At 36.7% G+C, this 20596-nt stretch overlaps 1 protein-coding gene across 6 annotated transcripts in view; it reads right to left on the reverse strand.

Annotated features, from left to right (window-relative positions):
- dpp6a (dipeptidyl-peptidase 6a) overlaps nucleotides 1-20596 on the reverse strand; it is a 221183-nt gene that overhangs the window by 22650 nt on the left and 177937 nt on the right. For all 6 annotated transcript variants that reach the window (XM_055059390.1, XM_055059392.1, XM_055059391.1 and 3 more), the window contains 5 exons: nucleotides 11730-11824; nucleotides 11260-11334; nucleotides 9221-9273; nucleotides 7163-7244; nucleotides 677-797 (listed from right to left, as the gene is read on the reverse strand). In XM_055059390.1, the coding sequence (XP_054915365.1) occupies nucleotides 677-797; nucleotides 7163-7244; nucleotides 9221-9273; nucleotides 11260-11334; nucleotides 11730-11824 (426 nt within the window). The remainder of the gene's footprint in view (nucleotides 1-676; nucleotides 798-7162; nucleotides 7245-9220; nucleotides 9274-11259; nucleotides 11335-11729; nucleotides 11825-20596) is intronic.

The following is a 20596-nucleotide window of genomic DNA, read 5'->3' on the forward strand; positions in this document are numbered from 1 at the left end:
CCATTTTATAACTCTAAAGTAGACCCTTTATTGCTAATGTTTTACAGTAGATTAAAAAAAGTCAGCGTCGAGAGTGTAAAGTAGAGCAAAATAAATTCTTTAGTGCACATTTTGAGTTTTTTCTATTCTTACAAGGTTCTATTGGTGCACATTTTTTTTTATTATTTTTACAAGGACATATGCACTTAAAGCTTTTCAGTCTCTACACTGAAGGTGGATAAAGGTGGTTAGCTTTGCTTGATTTAAATCCCAAAGTAAACCAAATATGCGTATTTTCATAAATGAATACTACAAATTAGAACATAATGAAAAAAAGAGGACAATACAGAAATGTATTTTTCATAGTTTTGGAGGGTTTTTATTGCTTCATTTGTGAGGTGTAGTTGAATTCTGTCAATTTCTACATTAGCCTGATTAAAAAAAAACACTAGCTGTCCTCAGTTTTATCAGATTTAAGCTCCAGCTGGATTACTTCAAATGTAAATATCACTGTATTCGTTTTGTTTTTCAATAAATGAAATGACTGTCCATTTAATTCCCAGTATGAAGAGAATGCAAAACAACAAAAGAAGACTTCACAATGACAGAATCTCTCATCTACCAAGATTCCACTGCGTTTTTTAAAACTAAAAGAAAGAAAATGAATCATTTTCAAAATATAAAACTTTGTCATTACCTTCATACAGCCAGTCACTGAGTCCATTGAAGATGACGCTTTCCTTGCCTGTAGATACGAGACGAATCGATCGGCTCTCCACCTTAGACCGATAGTAGATGTTGTTCTCAAATATAAATATCTACAGGGGATAAAAACAGACAAAATATGATCAACCAACAAGTAGAAGGCTTTTATAAAGCTGAATATTACATTGAAGTATTACTAAGCAATTAATCAATTAATGTGTGAAATTAAATCTGTAATTTCTGTTCTGGTTATTCATGTTTTTTGAAGGGCTATCTTTTGTTTACAGAATCTTAATAATCTTTGTTTTATGATTTTGATTGTGTGTGGGTTATATTTCCCTTTTATTTATCGTTTTTAGCCATTTTTATTTTTATTTAAAAAGTTCTGTAGAAAATTAAAGTTTGAGGAGATGAACTTGCATTGAGTCATTATCAATATATTAATTGAAAATGGTGTCAAAACAACAATATTATCGTTATCGGAAAGACAAAAAGACAAAATTATGCACCTATTAGTCCAGTTTGGGCAATTCATTGTGTCATAAGATTATGACACAATGTTCAAAATACAGAGTTTTTCTCAGAACAGTTCTGTTACAATGCAAATAAAATGGAAACTCCAAACCCTAGGGAATGAGATTTTGACTTTGACTCCAACCCCACACAGTCCTGCAGGGCTTTCAAGATAACTGAAGGTCAATTCAGTCATTAAGGAGAATAATGGACCATCAGAGCCTTACAGTAAGCGAGGAAAGGCAAGGCTGCCCTTTGGGGGAGAATTTTAAGATGTTACTACTTTAATATACCGCATGGAAATCAATGCTGTTGCAGAGAAAAACGAATTTGGCATGTTAGGAAGTAAATGTCTTGGCCTCAAGGAAGTGTCTTGGTAGTGGTTTGAGAGAGAATCTCAAATAACTATTCACTCTGTGCAGACTGAATGATAAAGCAGGATGTCCACTTCTGTTTCAGCCGAAGATTTTTCCTTCTTGTAAAGCGTCCAACTCGTTTTCATTTTGAACCACATTAAGATCATGAATGTTCTTAAAGGGCCGGTTGTGCCTGAATGTATCAATAAACCCCATTAACTGTTAGAACTGTCTCTGCATTTCATAACTTCTTTTAAAATTAGATAACATTTATCAGTCCCTCCATAATTTTGCTAATTTTTTTGCAATAAGATTCAACATTTTTTCTGGTGCTAATTTACAAATATTTGCGAGAAATATTGCAATATTTGTGCTTAATTATGGTAACAAATTTGACTTTTTATTACTAGTATCTAAGTGTATTTTGTAAATATACTGTCACCTGCTGGTGGGAGTTGGCATCACTTAAAATAAAGGTTTTTGATAAATGTTCTGGTTCTGGATTTATTTTTAATAAACTGTTCTGCACAAGCGCAAAAATTTATTGATTTTGCGTTGATTTCTGCGACCTCAGTAAAACTGGAAGTACTGATGTAGCTTGGTAGTGCAGATAAAAACCGCTTTGATTAGATTAATAAAACAATATTTAAGTTATCTTGTAGGTTCTATTTCTGCAATTCCTCTGGAGTCTTGAGGGCCACATTAAAAGCGAGGGCGGGCCAGATTTGGCCCCTGGGCCTCGTGTTTGACAAAAAACAGCCAAGATTTCAGCAATCTATCCACTCGCAACACCGTCTCAGTGGTTTGACAGTTAGCATTTGTGGTGAAAAATTAGCCACTTAAGTTCCTGCAGCAAATGCTGCATCTTTAAAAGAAAAAAATATATATAGCAGAATCTGTCACAATTAGTTTCTGTTGAGGAGGCGCAAGCTGTGGGCCTCATGTGCTTTGGTGACACTCCAATGCACACCAGGTCCTGGTATAGAAGCCAATCTAGGCCACAACAAAGAGAGGAGACCTGGCCCCGTTCTCTGAGGGAAGGTGAAAATCTGCTCTGAGGATAACTGGAGCACAAAACAGTTTGAAGAAAGAGGATAGTTTGCTTGGATTATGGAACTGAAACTAAAACAGCTGCAACAGCATTAGCCTGCTGTACTCAGACCTATCGACTTAGCAGAGCTGCCAATCAAAATTAGTGATCAAAAGCATTTTAAATTGTTCTTTGCATTTACACCACACAGATTTACAGACAGAGAACAGTCAGTGGACAGAAATTAAATAAAAAACTCTTCATATATCACATACAAAGCCAACTGGAAAGTATGTTCTATGTGTTTTGCCTGTTAAACCCATATAAAAAGTGGGGCACTAATATGATTTGACGATGCAAATCAGGCATTTCTAGTCTGATTAATTAACAGGAACTGTGTTCAGAAATTAATTTGTGAAAATGCCTGTTTTGCAATTTCTGCCCTCTTGTTCATCTCTGAAAAGCAACAGAAGAATTGGGCCTCTTGAGGCCTCTGTAAGTATCTGTACTTCTGTGAAAGAGAATCGGCTCCATGTGGAAGATTAGCCGCCTACAGAGTGCAAAGAAAAAAATTACAGGGGGATTTACTTTTCATGGTAAAAGGACTGTAAAAAAATCTTTATGCTGCGAATTTTCCAGACTACATGATTTTCAGAGGCTAACAAATAGCTTGATGCGCCTAGATGACAAAAAAGGAGGTTCAATCAAGAACATGAAGGATTTCAGGACAGAATACAAAGTTGACTGATTTACAATGATTGGATGTAACATTTAACAACAATTTCCCCTCAGTCCCATGTCTGGCATTGTTTCTGCTAAAGGCCATTTCCTGTTAACACTGCTGCTGGAAGCGAAACCACAGCATGAACGATGAAGCAAAATTTGAGCCCACATCAGTCTACCAGCGAGTTAATTAATCCTCCGATCAGATAACGGGTAATTGATAGCATTTTGCTTCAGGACGTAATCACTTACATTCTGACCGCCCTGTAAACCAGCCCGCCGAAGCTCATTAAGACTCCAGCTGATCTGATGGAGCGATGAGGGAGAAGATGCACAGCGACTCAGTAGGAATAAACCACGGCTTCTTGTGCTTCTTTAGTTTAACCTGAATCAGTTTAAGTTAATTTTCTTAACTACTAAAGTATGTAGTCATTATGTCTCCAGAGGGTCAGAAATGTCGTCACCAATCAATGATAAATCTGCCTCATGAACCAGAGCAATGAAAACCACTTGAGGACATAAATTATGTATGTTAGGTATAAAACCTCGGTGCTTGTCCTTGATAGCCAGTTGGAAGGCCACGAGTATTTAATATAACTTGAGAACAACTTTGCAAAGGACAGGACTCAAAACTTTCAGCACCAAAATATTTCAAGACATACGCAGCAGAGTGCAAAACCAATACGTTCTTGTAATCTTTTCATGCAAACAAGTAAGAAAGTCCATAAAAAACAAAATGATGTGTGTGTTAGCCCTTCTTGTTCGAACGTGTCTGCAACAGTACGGTTTTACAATTTGCAGTCCCGTGATTCCGCTATCTTTGCGCTATCTGAAATATTCCAACGGTTTCTGAAAGGGGAGACGTTGCACCTTCCAGCCAACATTGGGTTATTACGGTAATTTCAATCCTGCTGTTGCAGGGAGCTTTTTTTTTTACTTTGCTTTAATCTGATAAAACACTTTTAATAGACTGTAAATTGCAAAAATAACTGCTAGATGACCCTGAAAAAAGAAGCAATAAATATGTTTTTGTTGTAATTTTTACTGTTATCACAATAGAACTACAAAATATTGTGATAAAAAAATCTGCCAATCCCTTTGATGAAGGGAAAGCATTTTGCAGCAAATGGAAAACATTTTCAGACTCTTTTCTCTTCTTATGTTTGTACAGTTTCAATTATTAAAAAAAAAAAACAGCTGACCTTCTGATTTACTAATAAATCACATTTTTATGGCACAGAGATGCGAGAAAGAAATCCAAGCTCTTCAATAACATTTTATTTAATTCTTAAAAAAATTATTTGCCAGCAAGAAATACAGTATATCTAAATATGTCATAAAATACTTGGCATATCTTCTTTTTTATGCATGAAGCATCTACTTTACTTTATAGGCGACTGCAACATGGTCACTATTAAAGCAATGGAAGCCTCTTGCCACCTGCTATAATTTTATATTGTTTAACAACAAGGAACATTTGAATGCACCATTTAGTTTGTTCTCTTCCAGCCTCTATGTCCTTAAGGGCTGAGGAGCAGATGGCTCTCAGCGCTTTATAAGAAAAACAGCTTTTATGAGTTTCAGCCCTTAAAGCCTCAAGACATCTGCACATTTATGAATAAGTTTCAAGTTCAGAAATAAGATGAGGAAAATGCACCGTCTGAATATCTCACGGTCCTTTGTCTACATTTCAAGGAGAGTTAAGAGTAGAAGGCAGAAATATATTTAATAAATATTTCTAATAGACCCCTAGATTCTTAGAAGTTAGCATCTTTTCATAGCGCATTCGATAAATCCTAATTTCTCAGCTTTCAGCCATGTTTAGAAAACTAATTTCAAGTTTGTGGCCCACAAACACTGAACTAAAACGCTGTAATTTTAAACTGAGTTCAGTTTGCAGACTTCTTTTTACAATACATCACCAAACTGGCAACTTTAAAGGCACAAGCAGGAATAATGGGGCCCCCTGTTTGTTTCTGCTGAGTTGCCTTTCTGCTTCTGCTTTTAAATCAAAGGGCTAAGTCAGTGCCGACGTGTTTCTCCACAGCTTTTTACTGCAAACTTCAACTACAAAGGAGAGAAATCCTAATCCTGCTTTCGTTGTTCTTTAAAGAAACAGCAGCTTTATGCAGTTAATCAGAAACGTCTCTTAAAAAAGAACAGGAAATATGAATTTGCTTTTTGTCTGGGGAGTTGTTGTCTACATTAAGACGGGCTCACAAAACCTCACTTTCTTTGTGTGGGGCAAGATGTTTTCAATCATAAAGGTAAAAACCCCATTCTGTAAAGTTTTAGACAAAGATGATGAAAATTGAAACATTGATGAAAAGAAACATTTAAATGATTAATTATTCACTGGCAGCAGACAAAGTGAAGCCTTCTAAAAATGAAAGATGCAACAAAAATGTCTTTTTTTTTTTCCATCAGCCATGTTTGATTGAAAAACGGCATCACCAACTGAAAGTTTTCCCAAAATAAAAATCACAAACATTTAGGACATTGTTTGCATTTTTTGCTTGTGTTTAAGAATATCTGCAGGATTTAGAATAATTTTCAGTTTTTCTGCAGAAATCCAAAATCTTTCATTTATTAAAATATGGTGTGTGAAATAATTAGGAAAAGATTGTTTTTGTGTATTTTTAATCAAAATTTTGTGCCCAGGTTGGAACTAGATTGCACAATCATAACATCTGTATATACGGTGCACATTGTATTGGTTTACCAATAACATGACTTTTAATCAATATTCTGACTAAATAAATGGCAAAAATTATTTTTAAAAAATCAGACAATGGAAAACCAAATCCCTCAAAGCATGTTTATGTGAAAGATGAAGGCTAAAAAAGAAGAACATGACCTGAAACAACGTCATTCTTTCTACTGTGTGCTTAATAAAAATGATAACTGACTCACTAAAATAATATTAAAGTTTATCTGTTGTGTGTGCAATGGATAAAAATGTTTTCCAGGAAAGTTAATTGGTCTAAAAGTATTTAAAATACACAAGCAGGCATAATGATCATAACAAACACAGAGTCATAATTTAAACCTTCCATAAAAAATAATACATGGAAAAACTGCAACTTGAGTTGGTGTGTGTTTTTTAATTAATAGACTCTTATTTCTTTGACTGAAAAGCCAATATAAAGTCCCAGAGGAAAAACCCTGGCTTCAGATGTAATTAGTTTTATTCTCTATTAAAACTATGAACAGACAGTGAAGGGCATCACTTTTCTCTGTTTGCAAAGTTTTATGTTCACTTTGTTAACTCTGAATAAATTTTTCTTAGAAAATAATCAGTCAGAATAGTTTAGTTTTATTTCTTTGTGACTTTTTGTTTGTCTAATTCCTTTAGTTTTAATAAGATTTTAGAGTGTGTTTGCTGGTTTGTATTAGCTAAATATTGTTTAGTTTTACTTCCGTTTTATTTAGTAACAGGAATAGTTTTAGTTTTTTATACTTTAGTTTTGGGTGGAAAATTCAAAAACGTCAAAGTTTTGATTAATTAGGTGATGAATACTGAATAAAAATGTTTTATTTAATTGTTGTTGACCAACCAACTGTTGCCGTTTTCTTCCGAATTTTGCCGTCGCCATTTTGTTTTCTAGCGTCACCGGCAGGATGATTACGAAGCGCTTTAATTTGCCGACAGCTGACGTAAACTGCTTGTGTGGGTGGAAAAATTATCTATTGAAAACACAAAAAATTTATAAACACGCAAAATACTTCCTGTTAGCTATACTTTCTCCACATTAATTTCCCTTTTTTTTAATGAAAATGCTTTCCCAGTTTCAGTTATTTTGTTGGTTTTAGATAACCTTGGTTGGAACAGGTAAAATATTAATCTTTTTTTTACCAGTTGTTGATCCTGGGGACCCCAGCCTGCGAACTGCAGCTGAGCATTTCGCACCTCCGGAGGGTTCAGGTTCCAGGTTTCTCTGTTAGGGGGAGACAGACGGGGAGAAGTTAACTCAAGACACCTGAACACAAACACAATGACTTTCAGTTCCCACCGCTGCAGCAGCATCAGCAGAACAAGTGTGGAACATCTTCGAACAAAGGTTTAAGTGTCTCCATAAATAGCCAGAGTGTGTAAGGGTGTCACCTCTCCTTATTGGGAACAGTGCTGTGCGGTGCAGGAGGCTGAATTAGAGGCGCTGCTGACGTTTTGTCTTTGTCTGGTGCTGACAATGAATGAGGTCAACCTCAGAGATGTGAATGTGGCTTTAAAGAGGACGACACCACTGGATGGCAGCACATTATATCATATACATAAACAGATACAATGATACCATACTGTGACCTGCAGCTCAAATAAATCACCAAAGGGAAAAAAGACATCAACTTCGGGATATAAATTCAGATATGTGGGGAAAGACTTCAAAAAGCAACAACTTCTCTGGGTTAAAAATCCCATCATTGAGATCTGAAAGTGATTCATCTGTCTGTAAGCTTTGAGCTTTTACTGCGGGATGCCAAAGCTGTAGCATGACAGTATTTTCATTTTCTTGTTATGTGCCTCCATGAATGACAGAAACGACAAAATGGAAAAAATACATCAAAGAATAATTTTAAATAAGGTCACTTTCACTGCAAAATAACAAAATCTAAGCATTTTCGTCTAGTTTCTAGTGAACATATCTTAGTAAATATAAAATGAGACACAACAAACTTACAAGTACATTTCCAACAACATATAAGAACTTGTTTTGGTCAATAATTCATTAATATTACAGAAAAAGTATTAGTTCTACTGACAAATAACTTCACTTATAATAACGTGGTATGTTACTTGGTAAGATTTTGTCTTTGCAGTGTTTTTACTCTGTACTCATATGCTGAAAGATGCAAAATACTATTTTGAAACTAATGTCATACTTTTTGTTTATCAAAAGCAAGAGCCATATTACATAGAGTTGTAAATGGCTCCTCTTTTATTAAGTTTTAATGGAAATAAATTACAACTGCAGGGCGTGCAAACTTGCGTTGCTTCACTAATTTCTATTTCTCCCCTTCAGCCGTTTAAGTGCTCAACATTTAGATTAAATCAACTTTTGTTGCAGAGTTTGTTTAGTGCATTTCCCTAAGGCCCAGTTTACAACTAATTAAGACAATGGGGTTCCTGCGGAGCTGGAGCCTGCAACCTCATTACAGCCACACCAGGCTGGCGGCAAGCAAGACACTTAGTGGCTGTTGGGGGCGCGGCTGATAATCTATGTGTGTCATGTGCGTCTCCTATCACTCAAATTGACAATCGAAGCTCTCGCACAAAGACTTAGGCCTGCACTTGGCGCGAAAGGTACGCACACCCCCAAATTGCACCTATGATCAGCAGTAACTGTTGCAAGGACACAAAGAAACAAGCCGCAGTTTGAACTCATTTTTGCTTTGGGCCAAATCAAGATCATAAAAGCTCTTAATGGGCAGATTGTGCCAGAATGTACTGATGAAACCAGTTCACAAACTGTTAAAATATCACTGAATTCTTAAAATTATATATTATTGAACATCTTTTCGATCCTTCCAGGATTTCATGATTTTTTTATAATGAAAATCAAAGTGTTTGTGGTACCGATTTAGAAATATTTGCACATATTTATGACAATAAATTCAACCTTTTATTACACGCTGTATAGATCATGGACAATAATCTGAGATCAGTTAAAGCTGAGGCAGCTGTTCAGTACATGTAAAAATGTTTTTGATAACTTTTTAGAGATTATAGGGACAAAATGATGAAAAGCAGTTAGCTGTGGTTTCAGATTTACAGCCAGCTTTATGTGAGCTTCAGAAATAAACAATAAGGTTGATTTAAGGTGATTTGCTGGATGATTTTGGAATTAATCTTCTTGAAAGAAGATCAGAGGAGATTTCACATAATAAAACCCAAAGAGTCTGTCATAAGCCAACTTACGGAGTCTCCAGACTGCAGATGATGTAAAATGCCGTATAGGAATGCTGGTACACCTGCAAAGAAAAATACTTTGTTTAAACTCCTTTTCGTTTACAAAAAGCGTCTATTTTCTGTTCCTCTGTTCAGTGAAATCACTAAAGTATTAAACAGAGGTTAAACTGGACAACAGTGTTTTCTTTGAGATTAAAGAAACAGGATTAACACATTAATAAATCCCTCAGAGAGACGGAGTTGTCAATGAATAATACAAAGAAACAAGAAATATCTAAGAAGCTTTTAAAATATTTGCATGAAACAGACATTTTTAAAATAATATTGATGTAAGCTCCAACTTGTTACCTGATTTTTTATTTATATAGAAAAACAGCCGTTGAACATTCAGGTTCAGATGCAGGAATTATTTATAGCCAAGTCCAAAATAATTGGACTTGGAACCTAAAATATCTGCAGCTCATATAGAAAAATACCACTTTACAAATTATCTGAAATTTTTCAGTTTCATTGTCTTTTTGAGAAACGTCCAGCCTAATTTCCAATTAGAAAGAAACATCTTAATTGGATGAAGTCGAATTTAAATCTAAATCTGCATGGGGTATGAATAACTTTGGCCTTTTCTGTACATTTAACTATAAATGCACAAAAACCCACCACAGATTTTACCACAACACTTCCTGATTCAGTATGGGTTTGCACCACTGAACAAAGCAATGTCCATTTGTTTTCCATCACATAAAATTCCAATAAAATACGATAAATGTATCAAAATTATATTTTTAAGAGTTTGAAGGCATTGTAAGAACCTGCAAATGTTAGTAACCAAAGTCAAATAGTTTTTAACAGAACAGCTCACACACCAAATAAATCTTAATAATCACAACTAAACAAAGTATCAGAAGTTGTTATCTATAGTCGAAAACAAAGTCCTGAATCACATGCTGACTTGGGATTAACTACTAGCATGTCAAATAGCATTGTCACTATTTATTTTATTCTTACAATTATTTTAGGGAAAAAAGCTGCGAACAGGCACATTTCATGTAAATAATTTGGGTTAAAAATCTTCTTTCATTGAACTGTGAATTTACTGTAGTTCCTAATTAATTTCTGCACTAGCATTGATAAAATGTTGCATAACTATACAGGTAAACCATCAATTGAACTGATTTTAATGAGGGTTGCATTGAATTAGAACTAATATGGATATTATGCAGATACTGTTCTTGTGGTTTTGGATATTTTTTCATTAATTATCTACTGATCTGAGTTCACTTTCCAAAAGAAAAACATTAACATTGTAATTTGGAAGAGCTATGCACGTTTTGCTATTCTTTGTGGTGTGCAGTACATCCATCCTGCACGGTACAGAGAAATAAAGCAGGAATATGTGACTGTGCGCTGCTTCAATGAGCATACAGGAGGAATGACTGTCATCTATCAAAGTGATGGGGAGTTCAGTTGGATAATAAATGCAAATACAAACACTACAACACCATCCAGTTTGTCATAATATTCTCTATTCATCTCAGGCAATAACAGCAGATTATATATCAGCAGGCATCTTTCAGAGCCTAACAGGAACAAACACTCTGGCTGCAGCAGAATAAAGCGAGAACGAAGGCGAACACCAGGTAAGCAGGTGAATGATTCAATATATCTGATGTAGCTATACTAGGAGGCGAAAGCGCTTTGATCCATATCATCCAGTGCAGTTGCGGGGCACTTTATTCAAGAACAGCACAGAAATGATATATTCCCATCCGATACGTCCTGCCCGCGCCCGTCGATCTCATCTGCAGCTCTGCGAGCCCCGCGAGGCGTCGAGGGGGTTGTTTGTGTTTCTGCCTCCCTCGCCGCAGTTCCGCTCAGCTGTGCTCGCCCCTCCAAACCCGACACCCCCCGCTCCCCACTTCGCCTGTGTGCGCCAAGCCTTCACACTTCGCCGTGATTACTTCCCCCACCACCTTCGCTCTGCTCTCTCCTGACATATTTGGCTGTCAGTTTGCCAATTCAAAAAACAAGCAAACAAATGAGAAGCTCACCGGCGCGACGTTGTAGGCCAGCAGCACATGCTTCAAGTCCGGGGACACCTCATACCTGCTGGCCTTGTACATTTCCTGTGAATCAGACGTAGATTTCAGAACAGAAACACACATCGCTAACCATGCATGCTGTTTTTATTAAACCAGTCCTTAAAAGCTGTCTCTGACAGATTGCCTAGCTTCAGACGTAAATGGGGGTTGCATTAATCTTTGCACTTGTGCTTCGCCAGTATGATTGCTGATATAATGTTATTGCATCTCTATCTTGATGTCTGCCTACATATTCAAATCACTTTTCACTAAAAAATGATGCATGGTTTGATTAAATTTTCCAACAGAAAGAGCTGCAGGAGGTCGGATCTGCTGACCCAAAGAAGAGCTAGGATTTAATTTAAGGCCTTCCACCGTCAGCAGAACTGTCTTGTCGTCATTATAATAATACTGGAAAAAAGCAGAAAAAGGTGACTTACAAATTTCTTGTTTTGGACCAAGACAGTTTGCTCGTCGGTGTCGGCGTTGTACTTGACGACGTCGCCATCTCGGTTGCGGTACAGCAGCTCATTACCTGTGAAGAAGGAGACAAGGCGATGAGGAATGAGGGTAAAGTTATTAAAAACATTTAATCAAACGAGATATTGGAGGAAAATCTCAGTAATCCCATCTTTTATTAAACAGCAAACACAATTTTCCTCCCTTCACTACTGTCCCACACAAAGATATAGACATAAATGTCAGACTTTAGATTTATTATACATTAGGGCTGGATGATGTGTCTGAAAAATGCATCACAATATAATGGTTTCACGTCAGTCAATATTGTTAATTTTTAATCAGTTTTTGATTTAAATATCTGAAATACTGCCAAGCTGGTTTCAGCTTTCACTCCAGAGGTTTTGTTTATTGTTTTTAAGCAGTTATGAGGCAGAGTGCCAGAACTTTAAGCTGCTTCTGCACTAGTTACTCAACAAGTTGTTGCAAGGTAACCAAAGAGCGACAATTGGTTAATGCCACCAATCTTCCTTAGCTAGCCCGGACAGATTGAGCGGAAAAATAAATACCAATAAGTACTTTTTATTCAATATTAAGGAAGTATGAACTAAAATCAAGTATGTTGAAAGGTAACTTGTAAGCTAGTTTTGTCTGATTCTAGAAAAAGACCAAAATTACTGAGATTTTGTGTGTTTTTCGCAGTGTGGTCTTGCAGATTCAGTTTTAAAAGCCGGAGGCTCTTGTGACAGAAAGGCAAAGTGCTGACTGCAAGCCACTAAAAGAAATCCTTGAGAGGAGCCATTATTGGACAGTTGTATGAACATTGGTGCAGCTCTTCATCCATCAGGCCTTTATCAGCGAAGGACACGTTTAATATGGCAACTGCCCCCTTTAACCTTCAATCTATCCCTGCTCCCGTGTCTTATTGCTCTTGTGATCCACAGAAACATGAACAACCACGCCATTTGGTGAGGTAATTAGAACCCAGAGATTGTTATGCGGAGAGCTTTCTATCTGCTAGCATATCTAATTGTCCATTAGGGGTGACAGAATTACCATCACAATGGCTTTAATGCAGAACGTGCTGGCGATAGCACTTTTAGACAGTTTTAGATCTGCACAACCAAACGTCCTCTCCACAGCTTTTGTCTCCTTGTTAAAAACACCTGGGAAACTAAACAAGGATGGAAAATGGACTCATTTATGTTCTCTCTACTGTGCAACACAATCCGCTTCCACGTATACCTGCAAATGGTCAGGTAATGTACTGAAATTGAGTGAAAAAGCAGGAAAAATCAATAAAAAAGAAAAGAAAATTGGGGGAAAATGAAAATGCTTGGGAACTATTGATTTAAAGCACTTTAAAATATTGAAAACAAAGTATATCAGTATTGGGTCTTTTATCTGACAACATCATTATATCCTAGACCTAATGACAAAACATTTCTCTCTTCATTTTAACAAAAAACAACAAACATTTATAAAAAATGTCATATTTTGTTGTCATTTCATTGGCATGTGTTAAGTTTTTTTTTAACTAAATGTTAACATGTGAGTAATAAAAAGTGCACGATATGAGATTATATCAAGAACCAATCAGCCCTCATCCTCAGACTAAAAAGAAATCAGGTGTGCTTTAATGATTTAGCTCTGCTGCCAGAACCTTGGGACTCGGATTATTAGAACCTGACACAGAGAAGGATCGATTTGATTTACGGAGTTGAGTTATAAATTAAAATCCAAACTTCTTCCCTTTTTCTGTCATCACACAACTTAAAACAAAGAAATTTGGAGAAAATATCTCAAATTCCCACCATCATTATCTAAAGATAAGCTGATCATTTTTGACCTCGTCGTCCCTCCTTCACCTTTTCAACTCTTTGTCTTCTCTCTTTTCAGATACACATTCCCATACGGTTCTCGAGGCATCTTCCCTTCGCCCTCTCTCGTCGTCTTTGTTCCCTTCTCTTCCACCTTCAGTCGCTGTGCATCAGCCCAGGGCGCTGTTTTCCACTCTGATCTAAACCTCTCATAGCAGTATGTCTTATTAATTCAGCATCCTGCCCTGGGCGCAGCCCTTACCCACCCTCACGGCGGGGAGGCAGGGGGAAGATCCAGGTAGAAAAGGAGGCACACAGAGACTCACAAAGATAGGGTGGATAAACTGAGAAAGTTGGAATTTGTTAAGAATGGTTGTAGGCACAGGTAAAAACGGTGATATCCTGCCGTCCTAACACAAATTTTTGCGACTTGAGTCAGAGTCTCAAACTCAATCTTCCATCTTTGCTTTAAGACAATCGAACAGATATGATTTGAGAAAAATCAAAACAGTTTTCAAATTCTGAAAACAAGAAAGCTCTCCAAACTAACCTGGCTCTCCGTCAAAAAACAAACTGGCTCCTAAAGAAACTGGATGTGCCACGATTAGCAACAGCTACCATCAAGTGTTTGCGACAACAGGAAGTTCGTTTTTTACATTTCTCTTCAGTCACATTTGAGTTTTCCAGCCAGAACGGTCAGTTAAAGGTTACTCAATAGGATCTAAGTCAGATTAGCCCAGTCCAGAGCCTTTAATGTTTATTGTTTTTGATTGCAGGTCGATGTCCTGGTGTGCTTTGACTCATTGTCCTGAATGAATTGAATGTTCTTGGCCAGACTTTCTCCTTCAGGATTTTCTGCTAGAGCAGAATTTATTGTTCTATTGACTACTGCTATTGACTACACTCTAAAAGTGACACTGTTCTCTGTTTTGTTAGGTAGGCAGTCGTTTTGACCTCAGATCTCTGCCATGGAGGCCATTTTGGCAAACTCTCTTCCCTTAGTTGAATTAATTAAAGCAAGTGAGGCTTGCAGTGCTTTAGATGACTGACGGGGTAATTTTGGGACATTGTGGAGGTTTCATTGTGTTTTTGGCAGTAATTTCAAGCAGCTCCTGCGCAGAAGTCATTTGTGAAGAGTAGTTCCCCCTGTGTTTCACTGAAAAATACATATTTGTTTCTCATTTAATCTTTTAATTGTAGGAAAGATCTGGGTTCTTCTGTCCACTACATGTTGTCAGACAGATTTCAGTTTTGTAACTGGTTGTCCCAACAAGTCGGACAATTGTCAGACCTGGTAGAGGGAGTGAAATTCACAACTGACTCATTATTTAACCAGTGGACGATGATGTTTTCTCAAATTTTTGTGGAACTGTATTTATTTGGGTTATTGCTGTCTGAGGTTAAAAGTCATTTGAAGTCATGGAAGCAAAGTGTTACAGCCGAAGACACCTGGAAGGGAGAAATACTTTCTTGTAGCTTCAAGTAAGTGTCATATGAAGCTAAAATTTTAAATGCTCATCAGAAAACTGGACTGTGGAAACAGACCAGTCAGAAATGTCCCCCACCAATGAAAATAACAGGAATCAACAGCAAAGAAACAGGCTGTTGGTGAATTACTACTTTAGGGTCCCTAATCCCAAAGCCCACCGTCCACATAAACCACCATCCTGTGATTACACAGTGCTCTGATTGAAATAGCCAGTTTCTGTAAGCTGTGCTGTTAGTCGCGAGGTAAGCCGGGCCAGGGTGTTAAGTTCTGGATGAAATTAGATTTTTCTTGTCAGTTCCGGGTCATTTGTCCCTGCCCACAGCTGCGGATGATGGCCAGTTTGATGGAAGTGGCACAAGTTGTTGCCGAAGACGAATAGTTTCAGTCCCACAGTGGGGGAACGTTGCAGCTGCTGGCTTATATGGGCTGTGAAATATTGGTTCATAAAAATTTAAACTGCATTTTAATTAACAATCCACCTCTCGTATTAATAGTCATTTTCTTCCTCGTAAAAAAGAAATTTCCTTTGCGCATTTCCCAGTTGCAAAGCGCTGCATGCTGCATCGTTGGAGCCTGGATTTCATTTTCAACAGGCTTGATAAATGAGCAGAATAACAAGTGAATGACGGGCCAAACAAATGAGCAGGAAAAAAAAAAAACTTGAATCTGAACTTGCTGACAAAACAAAACCACCCACAGTGAAACCAAGCTGCTGCTGGTCGGTTTTCACACAGGAAGGCATTTGTTTTGATCTGAAATGTCAATCACTGCAGACTTTTTCCTTCATTAGTCTCTCTCTGAGACGAGTTGATTTATTTTCAGCGTAAAATCCAAATGATTTTCCTGTCATTAGTTAAGTCACTTGGATCTTCTGTACCTTAAAAAAGTTGCAGGTTCCCTCAAACCCCACTGTGCTACTTTCTTAGAGGTATGCATGGTTTAAAGTGAGTTTGTGGAATAAAATAGTAACGTATTGAGGCGCCTCGCTGAGATCAGCAGAGTGATCAAAGATGAGCCTCTTCTCCTCAGACTTTCTGTGTCGGGGTCCCGTAAATAAGCAGCTTGAAACAGAAAGACCGCTTTCATCTGCAGCGGGGGCTTCAGAGCTTCTGCACTACTCAGAATGATCCAGTATTAAGGTTATGTACAATAAAACATCTTTTTAGCAAATTCCAAAAGTAAAACCTGAAAAACTTCTAGCTTAATAACTAAATATTTAATTTCTGAGGTTTCTGTTGTATGTTTCATCTGAGCCGTTCATTTTGATGCAAACAACTTGAGAGGTTTTTAATTTATGATTGGGTCTTGAAGCCAAAAGACTCAGCAGAGATCTTTAGATTGACTTGGTGTGGTTATCAGTTTAATTACAAGATGTTCAAATGTGTCACAACTTTGCAAAGTCGTGGATAAAGACTCAAAGTGTGAAATGGCTGAAAGGCTAATTGAGAAAATCTCGAAGATTCACACATTTGGCCACATCCAGACTCTTCACATTTACAGCTGAATGGTCAAAACATAACGATATAACGGTCCACAAGCAGGATAATAATCTCCTAATATTGCTGTTGTCATACTAAAAATTCAACCTGACAATATTTTGCAAAGATAATATTCATTTTCAATACAGCAGTAAATTTTTGGATTTTATTGCATTGTCTGGGTATGAATGTTTTTTTTTTTTTTGCCATTTTCATCAAAACGGAAATGGATTTCTCTTCCTCCCAAACACTTGCTCTAATAAACTAACTTTGATGAATAAGTGTGCCCAAATCTGGTTTTGATTAATAATCAATGAACATCCTATTTTCCATAAAATTAAAAAATAAGACAAAATAAAAAAAGTCACATTTTGTGTTGTTTCTAACATTTTATTCTTGATAAGATTGTAATTTGTCAATGAAAATTGTTTGGGAAATAAATCATCCATCTGCACCAAAAGTGCTCCTAATAGCCTATTATGGAAATGAGCTAAAGATGTCATTTAATGACTTTTAGACAGCCAGTAGCCATTAAGAGTTGGCATCATTGTCTTTGAGTTAAAACATTCAGAAAACATCTCTATTAGGGGTGAAAACGCAGACTGCAGAGGAACAGGCTAAACTTCCTCCAGGCTCATGTACTGAACAGTTGCTTTAATCATTTAGCTAAAGTTATTGTTGTAAAAGTCACCACACACTGTGAAAGCACTTTAAAGCATCACTGCACATCATTCATCACTTACGCAGACAGCTAAAATCTCAGTGATTAATGCATTCTCAGGTTCAAATCTCCTTCAGCAGAACTAGAAAATACAACATTTACAGCACAGCATGAGAGCAAACATTTAGGCAAAACCTGCCAGCCACAACATTTAAACAAACCATAAAATGGATTTCATGCATTCACAGCCTCTACTTGCTATTAGTCCTTAAACGCTGCATAATTGATTTACCTCACAACCAGTGAGGTGACCTTCATGTCAGCTGTTTACGCTCCACATCAGCTCCTGCAGTCGCTCGTTTTAATCTCTCTCTCTGTTTGTGTGCTACAACTCTGCTTTGAAACTAATCAATGCACTTGGAGAAAACATGCATGTGCGCCTAATGGAGATCACTAGTGCGGCTGCTGCGTGTATAATAACAATTACAGCTACAATAATGACAATATAAACCACAATGTGAGTGTGGGGTTCTTCATCAAATCCTGTACAAGATCTCACTTGTTTCAAATCATGAGAAGAAATTATAGTTGGGTGATTTAAGGACCTGGGGTTCGTTTTGTAAGTGGCATAAAACATCAAACTGATACATGAGATCTAAAATTTAGACTTGAATGTGTTTGTAGAGACTTTGCAAAACATTAATTTGCTGAAATATCCCCACTTAATCAAAGACTGCAAACACTTTGCCCTGCTCTTTCGTGCAAAAACACAAAATCTTACCATGTATTTTTGTGCAAATATCTTTGTATGCTTTAAATGGGACAAAGTAACTTTTCAGCAAGAAATAGGATTGTTTTGAGGAAATAAATCCTTAATATTGATGAAAAAGTGCTAGTTCTATTTGCAAATAAACTTATAACATGGGGGAAATGTCTGGATACAAGTTAAATAATCTGCATGTTTACTCATCAAACTTGCTAATGTCCATTAGGATTGTGGTAAATAAAGGAACATTAGGTAATCAGTACATTCGAGGACGTCTAGCCCAGTTTCTTCTCCATCTGTCAGTGCAGGTCAAAAAATGGCTTTCACATGTCGGCTAATCCCGCAAAGTCAGAGAGCCGCTGCTGAGTCAGCGGGATTTAATTGCACTCAATGAGTTCATAATAAGCTTAGTTTATTTTGTTCCAGAAGCACAATTGTGCCCGATGTAATAATTTGTGTAGCCATCCAAAATGAGCATCAGTTCCTGCCGTTGTTCGTAAGGTACTGACTTGCTGTAGCATCAGTACCTGATCTTATTGACATTTTCGGAGTTGCTGACGTCACAGCAGCAAATCCACATACATATATCATGTGTATGTGGGAGCCTTAAGTTAGCCAATAGCTGCTTTCCTGGCTGAGGAGTTGGAAACAGAATAAGGAGGTTCCATTGTTTAGGTTTTAGGTTATTCGGTTTGTTTTTCACAGCAAAATACTTCAGATAATTTTAAGTTTTCTCACACATAAACATATTTTGACTCAATGTTGATGAAAACAAGATGAGTTTATAGGCACTTCAACTGAAAATACCTTAAAGGGTTGTGAAGACATTTAATTGGATTCAAAATTTAAATTTGTAATTACATAACTGCATTTTGCTAAATAAAATGTGCAACAAACTGAGTGCTGGTTCCGTTCTGCAGCTGAAAGATCCTTGAAAGAGTAAATTTAAAACAATACTGTACTGTTAAAATGAAAACATAAGCAGATTGTTGCAGAGTGTGAGCAGAATAATAACAGATTTTTTTTTTCCAATAACAGCTCGACAAGAGCAAAGTTAATTGCTGAATTGATTGTCTAATTTCAGAGCTATAGGTTTACAGCCATACAGTCGGGTGAAGATCGATCAGTTATCCTGCATGGAGCAAATGCATTTATGTATGAATGCCTTGGGATTGTAGCTGGATGTTTAAGTGACAAACCAACACAAAGTAGAACATGATTGCAAAGTTAATGTAGTCTTATATGGAGTTTTCAAACCATTTTTCCAAAAACATCTGAAAAGTGTGGCGTTCATTTGTAGTCAGTCCTTGGAAAAAAAACATCTGATGTGATTTAAAGCATCAGAAATAAACAAAAGTAGAGAAAAGGATAAGAAAAGAGGAAGGAAGAAGGAATGAAGGGATGAACGAAGGAGAGAAAATAATACAAAAATGGTAAAACAAAGGATGACAGGGCAAAAGGAAGGTTGACAGAAATGAAAGAACAGGAATGGCAAAAGACAGGATGAAATGAATGAACAGAAAGGACAAAAAGATTAAATGCAGTTTCAAACAACAAAAGACAGGACGAAAGGAAGGATCAAAGGTCAACGAAAGGTTGAAACAAAGGACGAAAGGAGGAAAGAAAAGAAGGATGTAAAAGGACAGAAAACAGAAAGGACAGAATAACAGCAGAAAACAAATGGAATAAATAAATAAAATATAAGAAAGAAAAAATGGAAGGACACAATGAAAAAATAAAGGAGGGACACAACGAAGCGTAGAAGGCAGGAAAGAAAGACGAAGAGAAATCCAGACGTTCCCAGGAAGCTTATGAAACAAAACACGGAGCAAAAGGTTCTTCATCCTCAGGTTAGTTTCTATGACATCTTTTGTTGTACAAAGACTCAAAAAACTGACCATTACTTGCTGAAAAAAAAGTCCAACACATCCATCAAGCCTGTACGATATTCACAAAAACCTTTGTATAATATCTGTGTCAGCAGGAGAAAATTGACTATTTTTAGCAACGTCCTTGCAGCTCAAACTTTGATCAAAGTTAACACCCAACTCTTCAGATGTTGTGCCTTGACGTTTGCAGCTTTGGAGCAAAGAAGCTGATAAATTTACCATGAGATACACACAGACACACAACTCCTGAGATCAAATTTGTCTTTCTCCTCTCCGGGATCTTATGACTGAACAAGGAACTTCACAGCCGTCAAAAGACTTCCTCGCTTCCTTGAGAGACGAAAGAAATTTCCTTTTGTGCCAGAAAGTCATTTTAGATTGGCGTGTCACAAAACGAAACTTTAATATTTCTCTCCCTGTGACACTCACTAAATAATTAAAAAAAGACGCTGCATTGCGTAAAAACGTACTAAAAATTAGCTTTAAATGTAATAAAACATTAAAACCGCATCATGTGATAATTGCACACAAAAGTAATAAAATCCTGGCAATGCTTTTTGTTAAATAAGTGGTAACATTATTACATTTTGCAGCAATTATTACAAACTGTTTGTGTTCATGCTATTCATTTTACTTCTAATGACAATCATTGTATATTGTATGCACATTTAAAATGAAAATTTTAGGCAATAAATAAACTTTCTGGTAATTTGGTTTCCTTCCTGACTGATAGCAGAAACCTGAA

Source organism: Poeciliopsis prolifica, unplaced genomic scaffold (genome assembly GCF_027474105.1).
Source record: "Poeciliopsis prolifica strain line A6 unplaced genomic scaffold, Auburn_PproV2 SCAFFOLD054, whole genome shotgun sequence".
NCBI lineage: Eukaryota > Metazoa > Chordata > Actinopteri > Cyprinodontiformes > Poeciliidae > Poeciliopsis > Poeciliopsis prolifica.